The sequence below is a fragment of the Lissotriton helveticus genome, chromosome 10, assembly GCF_964261635.1.
Source record: "Lissotriton helveticus chromosome 10, aLisHel1.1, whole genome shotgun sequence".
In the NCBI taxonomy this organism is placed as follows: domain Eukaryota; kingdom Metazoa; phylum Chordata; class Amphibia; order Caudata; family Salamandridae; genus Lissotriton; species Lissotriton helveticus.
This window is the reverse complement of record NC_136071.1, coordinates 496,391,850-496,403,450: the sequence shown is the minus strand read 5'-3', so window position 1 is coordinate 496,403,450 and position 11,601 is coordinate 496,391,850. Positions and strand designations below refer to the sequence as shown.

The 11,601-nt window shown below is 42.5% G+C and overlaps 1 protein-coding gene across 1 annotated transcript in view; it reads right to left on the bottom strand.

Moving 5' to 3' along the window:
• Positions 1-893: 893 nt before the first annotated feature.
• RAB40C (RAB40C, member RAS oncogene family) overlaps positions 894-11,601 on the bottom strand; it is a 178,850-nt gene continuing 168,142 nt past the window's right edge. The window contains exon 7 of the mRNA XM_078663002.1: positions 894-2,092. Within this exon, the coding sequence (XP_078519128.1) occupies positions 1,797-2,092 (296 nt within the window). The 3' untranslated portion in view covers positions 894-1,796. The remainder of the gene's footprint in view (positions 2,093-11,601) is intronic.

Sequence of the window (11,601 nt, the reverse complement as noted above, 5' to 3'; positions counted from 1 at the left end):
CTTTTTGGTACACTTGGCCTGCATTGGCTACCGTTAATCCGTGTTCAGACCAAGACACAGGAACTTTGAGCATAAAGGCTCTGCAATATGCTTAGTTTTTTTTTAGATTACTTCATTCTCTTTAAAGGGTTGTCCAATTCAAAAGACATCAAGTGAGATGTTCTGTCACGCATGCGGTAAATTGCCTCTTACATGTTGTTTGCTAAATGGAAATTAGACAGGGTTAGTGAACACTAGACCAGGTACAGTTACAAAAGCTGTACACATGAAGCTTTTGTCCTTTCTTTACAATGCGAACAGGTCCTGTCTGAGCAATGTGGTAGCCTCAAAAGATGGGAATGGAGTACATTGCTTTGCCGGAAAGAGTCTGGCCACTCCCAGATTGTTACGGTTATCCTTGTTTTGAGGATTTAATGGAGTCTTGCCAGAAAATCAACAGCATGTTAGACTGAGGTAGGCCTGCCAGCTGTGATCTGCCAACCATATTCTTCACCAGAGAGGACCGAATGACTAGAATCTGATGCAGAGCAACACACAAGACAACCAGATGTGTGTATAAGCGGATGGTGGCCAGGGGCCTCAGCATGCAAGAGCACCGCACAACCAACAGTTCCTGCAGACAAGCAAAGTGTACTAACACCATCTTTCCCACCGACGTGAAAGCAAAAGGGGACAAGCAGCATTTTAGTGAACAGGACAATCAAATTATTGTGCTTTCCAAAGCAAAAAATAACTAGTGTTGCTGCATTAGCATAAAGCAAGATATTGGCTTTCCCTATTAGAACAGCAAACATTGTGATTGGTCTATTATATAGCAGGATGTCCTGCTTAGAAAAACTAGAAACATGTGGAGGGAAGTGCACAGCATTGCAAGGTACCTCTGCAGGCCAATGCTTAGGACAACTAAGATTTATTGTAAAGCTTACATAACACCCTTTCCATTGCAGGAAACTGCAATACGGGAATGCTAAGCACAGCATCAGACAAGAACGTCAATGGTTTCAGCTTGTTACACTGATTGATTTCTCTTTGTTTGCCAAAAACATATGGATTTGTTCTGACCCTCTAGATAAACCAGGAATGTGCACAGATTCGGAATGGATCATTAGCAACTGTATCTAGAGTGAGTCCTACCTGTGTTGAAACCGAATGTGCTGCCTGGTGCAGAAGGAGCACAGCTTTCTCTATGATAAGCTCCACCACAGTAGTATCCCTGAGTGACAACACCCCACTCAACACTCTAAATATACAGGGGTGCATAAAAGAGTTCCTGAAATTACAAGATAAAAATAAAACCACAACTGTTAACGTATTTTACAGAAGGGAAGAAATCTGATTAGGTGTATACTCCTCTAATAGCCTTCAACGCCATGCTATCAGTGTGGTCGTTTTTCTGATGGTGGCAGGCCAGCTGGGAAAGGTTCTTGCATGCACTGCTTTCATGTCTCATCCCAACAGTGGTCTGGATGATATAAAGACTAAGAAAGCCTCTGCTGAAGTAGATTGGGAACGAATCTCCATTGTGGTCAGTCCAACGAATCCACCTACTGAAGTGAATGCAAAATCTCTTTTCTCAATTCTTCCTGTATCTTTGTACACTGGATATTCCAGAGGCTAGCAGATATAGCGTACTCTCCCAAGATGCAGACCAGTTCTGTGACCCAGACAAACCAGGCCTAGTTCACAAACCATAGCTCTTCTATAAGTGAAGTGCTGGGAGAAATACTGGTGGAAGCCCCTGATGAGGAAAGGATGACGAGCAGGCAAGGAAGGACCTGGTAGGACTGACTCATTGGCTAAGAGATCTTGCAGTTATTCCTCGAGCAGTTCTGTGGTGGGCTCTGTGGGGGGCGAATGGACTTTGAGCGTTTTAGACTGTTGCCCTTGCTGCTGCTGCCACCACCGCCACTGCCCCCACCGCTGTTAGCAACAGAATAGGAACGTCCATGCATCATCACTGCATTCATCCCATTGGCCATGGAGAAGGATTTCAGGTGACTCTTTATGGCTACAGGCAGCGGGAGCTTGTCAATGAGATGGACTGGTGTACATGAGACAATGGCTCGACAGCAAAGATCCTGCAGGCTGAACACTGAAGGCAAAGAAAGAAAAACAAATATCAAGATAATGACCTCATATAACAAAGCACACAAGATGGAGTGGTGCATCATTAGGCAGATCAAAATGGAACTTCACATGCATTCAATGTAACATGTTCATCCATGGCATACTGCACATCCAGTGTAGCATCTATTGCACACAAACCAATAACAGTGACTAAAAGCCGTAGCCCCTTATAAAACACATACCTCTGTACTCAGAGATAATGTATGCGCCTTGATTTTCCCAGAACACCCCTTGTACACACTGACAGCATTGGAGGCATGTTTTTAACCTAATTTCAGCTTTAGATTTGAACATCACAACAGTGGAGATCCTGGTTGTCTTTTTATTTTTAACAAACGTTTCTTAAAATATATATATTTTTTAATTGGCAAGGTAATGGGAAGCCCAACCATAGCAAGGATAGCCAGCCGCAAGGCTGGATTTCAGCCAAGACTTTGGCTGCCTACTGTCAAAGAGTTTCCCCCTTCTTGAGTTCACAAACAAAACATAATGAACTATGGATTTGGTAAAGGACTGCCTTGCCAAATATGGCATCATTTTAATGTCTAGCATCCTCACTGCTGTTTTCTAAAGTATGCAGTAACACCACTTTAGCACCCTTAGAGGTCTTCAACTGACGTACGTTTCAGATGTAAGCGTCTTTATTTTTTTTTAATAAATAGTTTTTTTTTAAATACAGAGGGAACATAAACAAGAAATGAGTAAACAGAGAAGAATAACAATCAATTGCATATGTATAGCAGATAATCATATCAAGCAAATGAGTAAAAAAACGAAAAGAAAAAAAATTAATTATATATGGCAGGGGAATCACACAATTCACATGAAAAATTCCCATATGCGGCTACATTTTTGCAATGAACGTATAGCTCCAGTTTTGGCCAGTGCCCGTTCCCTCTCATATATGTCTTTCATGAGAGCCAACCATTAAAAAAAATTGGAGGGTTAGGAGAGATCCATACTCTCGCAATACAAAGACGAGCAGCAACTAGTGCAATAGATAAAAAGCTTCTCATGGCACGATCACTCTCCTTAAACCCTAACATGATGTCTTTATTAGTGAGCGAAAGATTAGAGCCCGAACATTGAGCAATATATATTGTGTAACTTTCTCCCAAAAATCACGTAACATAGGACAAGTGCAGAACATATGGAGAATGTTAGCTGCCATAAGACCACAGTTGGGGCAACATGATCTATCTACGACATCTCCCACAGAGCCCTGTGCCTTTTGTTACCATTTACTAATCCTTTCAGGAGTATAGTAAAGCACACAGATGGTTCGAAATTGTTGCAGCTTTAGATTTATAGAGTGGATGGAATTATCTAAAGTGTCCAAAGCAGAATCAATTTCAGAAGTATCCGTAATAATACCTAATGTCTGACTCCATTTGGAAGCCAGACGACCGGTATCATCACACCTGCAACAGCAAAGTTGCAAATATATTGAACACATTCTGGCTTTAAGCAAAAGATTTAAAAAGTATGTCAGTAGTACATGAGAATGTGGGAGTTGCGCTCATTGTTGTTTTAGAAAATAATCTCTAATTTGTAAATATTTAAAAAAGGATTATTGTGGAAGACCAAAATTAGATCGTAAAGATGCGAAAGTTCAAAAACCGTTGATATCATAAAGCTGGCCAAGCTGTTCAATTCCACACCTTGCCCACCTACAAGCAGTAAGATCATTAAATATGCTTGGGAGAATTGGGTTATTCCATAGTTTAAAGTAGATATGTTGTATGAGATCTTCGAGAGTAAATGAGCAATAATCGAGAATTTCGTGCCATATGCGGACCATATCCCTAATGGTCTTGAACAAACATTTAAGATATATATGTTTTTTAATTGGCAAGGTAATGGGAAGCCCAACCATAGCATGATAGCCAGCCACAAGGCTGGATCTCAAGCAAGAATTTGGCTGTCTACTGTCAAAGAGTTTCCCCTTCTTGAGTTCAGAAACTAAACAAAATGAACTATGGATTAGGTAAAGGACTGTTTTGCCAGATGTGGCATCGTTTTAATGTCTAGCATCCTCATTACTGTTTTCTAAAGTATGCAGTAACACCACTATAGCACCCTTAGAGGTCTTCAACTGATGTAGGTTTCGTAAGCTATGTCCCTAGTAGAGTGGGTGGAACAGAGAGTTATTGTTAGACCTGGCATCATTGGCGTGAGTCTCCCTTCCATTTTTACTGATTGACTCCTCTGTTTTGGATATGTTTTTGCTGGTTATATGCTTTGGGCACTGTGCCACTGCTATTCAGTGCCACAGTGCAAGTGCGAGTAAATTGATGTACTAATTAGTGATTCCATGATTGGGTTATTTGATTTACTTGTCAGACCCTAGTACAGTGCACCATGTGTGCCCAGGGCTTGTAAATCAAATGCTGCTGGTGGACTTGCAGCACTGGTTGTGCCACCCACAGAAGCAGCTTGTAAAGTATGTCTCAGGCCTGCCATTGCAAGGCCTGTGTGCAGTATGGGACTGCCATGTCGACTTGGCAAGTGCACCCATTTGCAAGTCCATAAACCTTCCCTTGTCTTCATATCCGACACCCATAAGGTAGGCCCATGGGCAGGGTGCATTGTAAGTATAAGGTAGGACATGCCCTGGTGTGTGTAGCATGTCCTAATAGTGAATTACAGCCATTTTCGTTTTTCACTATTGCAAGGCTACCTGTTCTTCATAGGCCAGAATAGGCAGTTAGATTATTTCATTTTATAATCCTAACTGACTCAGGGAACATAGCAGAAATTCGAATTTAGTATGCCTGAACTCAGAATGATAAAATACATCTTTTAGTAAAGTTGGTTTTAACATTCTGTGTTTGAAAATACCACTTTTAGAAAGTAGGTATTTTCTAGTCTAACTATCCAAAGCCTGCCTCTGATAGGTTGTGTATTCCTTGTCTGGAGGTTTGAGTGACGGGGCAGGGGGATTCCAGGAGACAGAATGAATCAGCCCAGTGGTGAATAGGGAGATCTGCATCTAGATGAGAGGGAGGAGTTGCACCTGGGACCTGAATAGGGCTGGGCTTTCCCTCCACAATGCTGGCTCCACCTCCTGTGGTGTGTCCGATGTCTCTGCCCTGCACTGTGAAAGAAGAGAAGGAATCATGTCAACAAAGTGCTCCAGGGCTGTGCTTTCCCTCCACAATGCTGGCTCCACCTCATGTGGGCCGTCTGACGTTTCTGCACTGAACTGTGAAAGGAAAGAAGGAGTCCTGTAAACAAAGTGCTCAAGAACTGGTTTGGACTAGGCAGAGGCCTCTCTGCCTTCAGAGAACAAAGAGAAAAGTAGTATAAATATTGGGACTCAGACCCAAGAACTTTAGATCACTTCTGGGAACAAGATAAACCTTTTGCCAAGGAGAAGAACCAAGGAGCTGCAGGAGTTTTGGACTGCCCCTCTGCCAGCGTGCTGTTTGCTGGGTTGGCCTGCAGTGGTTTCTTTATTGCCAAGGAAAAGGAGAAGGAACTTTTTAAGGACTTTCATCATCTTACAGAATATTCTCCAAGGGCTTGAATTTGTGCTTGCCTCCTGCTGAAGTCTCAGGAACAAAAGACTTCATCTCCAGCCCCCCCCCCCCTGAATTTCCTTGCCGGAGAAGCGTAACGACATTGAGAGGGTCGCCATAGCATCGCCGGAGTAGCGTGTCGCAGGGCCTGTCGCGGCTCCAAAGTACAGAGTCGACGCAAGGCTGCCAGAGCGTCTAAGCATCATCGTCGCATCAAGGGCGCCATCTTCTCGCATCAGGATTGTGGGATTGCCATCTTGCGCATAGCAACCGGGCCGCAGGCCGAGAATCTACGCATCACTCCCGCATCGGTAAGGATCACGACGCATCCCCTACTCTCCGCAAGCATTGAGGCGCGGCGCATCATCTTCCCCGGAGCACGGAACCGACGCATCTCCCTTTGCGAGCCTTTTTGTTCATTTTGCGTTACTCATCCAGGTACTTTGCTGAGAACTGTGTCGCATTTATCACCAACTTGAACCAAGTAACTTTTACCATCTTTAAGTCAATCTTAAGTACAGTATTGTGGATTTTTGTTGTTTGTGGTCTTGTGTTAAGTCTATGTAAAGAATACTTATTTTTTATAAAACTTGTGTTGTGTCCATCTGTAGTGTTTTAACTGTATTACTGTGTATATTCACAAATGCTTAACACACTGCCTCTGAGATAAGCCTGGCTGCTCGTACCAAGCTACCAAGGGGGTGAGAGCAGGGGTTATCTAGGAGTGTAATCCCCTTATCCGGATTTAGAAGTAAGGGTCCCTATTTGGACAAAGGTGAATACCATTGCCAACTTGAGACCCCCAGATCGAACAGTTATTTAATGGAGAATTATTTATTTAAAACACTGCAATTTGTCTGTAGACTTCCCAAAAGTGGGTTTCAAATTCTAAACATTAGTTCTGGTAGATCCCAATCGCTGAAGATCTTCTTGCTGAACACTTAAGAAAATTAATGTGGTCCTTTGTGAAAGTATCCAACCCATTTTCTTCGGATTACAGAGTAGAAGGATCATCATACAGTCAAACTGAATCTCCAATTAAAGTATCATACTTCACAGGTGAAAATGGTTTATGGGAAAAATGCAAAATGTATAGATTTTATAGTGATAGGGATGGAAAAAGAAATCAGTGTTCATCAATTGCAAGTCAAACGGTAATTTAGAGCTTGTATTAAAAGGGGGCCTAGGCAGTCCTTAATTTGAGCAGGTGGGTGCCGGTGGTGGGGACTGGCACTTATTTTTGGTTATCCACATCAGATTAGTACCGAGTGCAAGAGCGGGTAAAACACAGAATGGAAGGACAGAGGAAGAGAAAGATGGCAAAACCGTCACAGTGGGAGAAAGAAGGAACCTGCAAGAGTGAGCTAAAAGGGCAGGGAGTGTCTGCTAGCGGATTAAAGAGGCATGTGGTGGACTGAAGACCACCAGCTTGTTACTCGGTGCTTAGATATTTAATTGCACCCGCAGCGGTCTTCTGACCAGAGCTTCGGGCACAGGCACTCATTTAACAAACCAAGCCCTGAGCCTAACAAGAATTATGTAAGATATGGCACCCCAGTTAAGTTGCTTGAGTTGGTACACTAGTAATTAGCAAGGCATTGACATCCATTGTTGTTTCTACTGGCAAATTGATTGACACAGAACTTTTAGGAATCTAAATCGCAGTGGTGTGCTGTCCACCTAAGCAGCATTATGGCAATTTATAAGGAATGACCATCACCAAGATGAGGTGAGCAACTGCAACTCTTGAATCTTTTTAAATAGGAATGGCCCCGGAGGTCATCTCAATATGGTGTGTGTAGTTCAATCCTCAAGTTTTGGAGACGTTGCTCCTCAGCTATTAAAAAGTAACCTTGAACCTGAAGTCTTCTTGCATCCTCAGTGTAGTGGATTTAATTTCTGAATCTTGTCTGGTTCCACAAGCAGGACACCTGCCTGAAATTGAAATATAAACATCCTCTTCAAGGTAAAAAAAAGCACAGTTTTGAATGCAGGTATGTTGTTGGCTTCTGAGCAGCCTACACACCTCAAGGATCGCTTTCTCTTGGTTGGTCAAGAAAAAAACATCTGTAATTATAATGAGACTAGCTCCTACTCAGTAGAAGGAAGGAACATGTGAGGCAGGTCCTTTAGAAAACATATCTGTGATTTAAAGAGAGAGAGGGCTTATTTGGCAAATAAACTTGTCCCTGTGTCCGGCACAGATGGATTTCATTACCGGGCATTAATCTGCAGAAATTACATACCACTTCAGGCAGCAAGTCAAAATAATTTAGCTGTCACTACTCAGTCTCCAACCATGAAGGTGTAGGTGGTGGAGAGAAGGGTGCAGGGTCCTCTCCTTCTGCGGAGGAAGGAAGTCCGCCCGAAGGGGGGTCCGGATCAGAATTAAATGCCCAGGAGCTCTCGGTACTGCGCTTTCCTGGCCAGTTTGGCCTATTAGGATGACTTGGGCCTAGCCCTTTTCCCATCGCAGATAAAATGTGTCTCCAATTATCTTTTTAGAGAAAACTCCAGTGCATAGAAGCATTGGCACTGCATGCTCTCAACAGTGGCAAATCTAGTTAGGACACACCCCACTGACTGAAGTTGTCCTGTGTAATCTCACGATGGTGACACCACTCCCACACCACCAGCTTTTGTGTCCTGGTATTCTGGGATCCTGTTAGGTGGTTGGCTACCAGAAAGACCTTCTTCTGGCCCAGTCACCAGCAGAGACAGCTGCACAGGACCCCACCCCACCAAATCGAGCTTGTTGCAGTACCACATGGCAGTTGTCGTCTTTTAGGACCTGTACCAGCCTTCCCTTGATGGTCGGTAGGAAGGCTTTCAGGGCCAAACAGACTACCGAAGGCCGGAAGAATTTCACATGTCTAATCTGGCTTCCATCCAGATCATAGCATGGAGTCTGAGCTCCTTAAGGTCACAAAAGGCCTCAAAGAAACTCTAGACAGGGTTGGACTACAGCACTCATCCGTTTGTCTTTCAGTGCAGCTTTTTCCAAAGTGGTCCACCCACTCATTAGGAGACTTCAGAACTGAGCCCCCCTGATCCCTCCACCTTTACCTCACACCCCCTGTTGATTTACTTCATTCTTGGAGAACCGATCTTATCAATTTGCTTCTAACCGTTTGCTTCCATGGCACATTCTACAGCTTTCAGGGTGCCACAGGGATTTTCAATGAGCCATACACTTTTTAATGTGTTTGTCCATCCTTGGCTAATCTCTTACGCAGACTAAACTCGGATAGTCTTCTCTCTGGACACAGGGAAGAGTACCCTCCAACTCAAATTTTGTCTGGAGGTGGTTTCTCATAATTGGGAACCAGCCATGCCTGTGGGTTCTGTCCAGGTGACCGAAGTTACTTGAGCCATTGTGATTGTGACTCGATAATGAACTGAGGCTTGACTATCAGATCAGTGCAGTGACTGCCTGTTACTTTTCCTGAAGCACCTCAAAAGACCAAAGTATCTGGCTTCTGCCCATTTCTACTCAACAGACCGTTGTACAGACTTTCACCACTTCTTGTCTGGATTGCCAATATATCTAAGGCTTTGCATAAAAGGCTCCCAACAAATTAAAATGCAGCTATGTGCCTTCCAGACTATATGCCAAAGTACTCTGTCTCTGCTCAGCTAAAGGACCTGCACTGGCTGCTGATCATGAAGTGTGTTTAAGTTAAGGCTCTGTGCTTTGCTTACATAATGCTGTTGCAATTGAGACCAAATCGTCTGTGTCGCCTTGTTATTTCCTACTGCCCTTCTAGATCTCTGTGCTCTGCCATTATTACACTTGCTCAGGTACCTTTGGTACGCTGCGCTACTTAGCATCTTGTTCCCCCTTGCAGCTTCATCTCAGCCCTACTGATGTGATATTCCGTAGGCAACTCAACACCTGGCTGTACAAATTGACCGCGATTGATATGGTTGCTAATATTTGGTTTTTTACATAGAGCTGGGAGACCCTATTTACGTAGCCATATGATGTATAAATCTCTAAAATAGAAATAAATAGAAATCAAACTCCGAAACTAATAATTTCATATGGATAGGTGCCCATTCCGTCCACCTGTTCTTCCTTGTCCAGTATTTCTTGATTACCTCATTTCGCCTTCATGTTTGCCTTGCCAAACACATTTTTACTGTGTGAATGGTCCCTAAGTCCTCTCTAATTTTTGTGTGCATGCCGTTAAAGTCTTGTCGCTCTCCTTTTTAATCCTTTCTCACAGATTCCTTAATATCCTATGCCACACTGCTATGCAGGCCAAGAATGAACTCCGCATTGTTTAAGACGACTCTGTTTAACTCCATGGAAAAAAAAATCTTCTTAACTCTGAAAAGACTTAGATATTCTGCAAAGTGGAGAGAAAGACTATGTTTTAGAATTGATTGTGATATTATATTGTGATATATATATATCTTGATAGGATTTACAAAATGGAATATGATCTACACCATAATACAAAACCAGGGGGCTCTTTCATAGTTTTTGCACAAACTAAAAGCAGGATGTAGAGGATTGCTATCCCATTCCATAGAATGTGTGGTAATAGGTTTGACAAGGAATGCTTCTATATTAAGGTTGATATTTCTCTGCTGTACTTTAGTATTGTTCAGGGATCCTTATTGAAGTAATAGAAGATTGTGGCTCCTTCAATGGCTTTGAGGGTCAATTTCAGATTAATTGCAGACCTGAACGGGTAAATCTGGCCAAAGCCTCAGCAACACGCCCAAGAACATAGTGTTTTCTGATACCCAATTCAAACAGCCAAGGTGGTCCACCCCAGTTGATTATTATTCCTTGCACAAAATGAGCTGACCTTTATTTCAATGCTTATCTTTATATAAAGGCTTACTTGTTGTCCTCTTGAGCCAGATGGCAAATGGACAACAGTGTAGTATTAGCATTAACTCATCTATAATAACTGAAGTTAAACTTTTACTTGAGAAGAATGATGGAGTTTTCAATCGTGTTTGCTTGAAGAGGGAGTATCAATAGCAATCATTGATGACAAAAACGAGCTGAAAATGCGAAAAATTCAGTTGGACAGAAAATACAAGTGCACATGTCTATCATCTCACCCAATGCCCAGCGCCTCCTGTTTTACAATAAGCAAGGTACAAATATAACACATTGGTTAGGAGGCCAGGGAAAGTAGTGAAAAATACAATGGACTAAAAAACTGAATATCTCTAATACAATGCTATGCAGTAAGGAACTGAATTACAAACCTTGAAGGCTTGGGAGGAAAACGGAAACTAGTGGACTGTCTGCATAGCTAAGGAAATGCAGACTTTAAACTTTATATACCAAACAATATGCTTGATATGCTACCGAAACATGGACACTGTGACACATTGTTGCTGATATAAAAGTCTTGAATCGCCGTGTAACAAGGCAAACCTAGATAAACCTGTCCAGGATGATTAAATACAGCAGACAAAGAGATCGATGAAATCTGGGGAATAGAATGGATCCTGCAGGCATACCGGCTGACTTTTAAAAGACATGATGTTTACGTAGTTCCCAAATTAAAGAGTTTTTCATTGGAATCCTTTCAGGGCAGCCATTCTCATGAGCAAACAGGGTAAAGGCTACAGTTAAACTGCCAATTGCTCCTTTCTAATTCATTCAGGATTGGACAATGAAAGTAGGTAGTAGGTATCCTTGCTTATGTGGCGACATTGGTCATGCAATCAGCAGTTCATCTAGAGCGAACCAATTTCCATATGTGGCTATATTGAAGCAGATGAAACAAGGTTGAATTGTGACATACAATCAACTATTTGCAGTGCTCTCAACTGTCCTTGCTTCAGGAGTTCGTAGAGAAATCTTTTGACTCTTTTCTTGAGTTGCCCTGTTCTGAATGTTGGAAATCTTGACTTTGTATGTGAAGTTGTGACGATCATGCCAGTAGTTTAGAAGGTTCTTAGATTGTCAATCATAAACGGT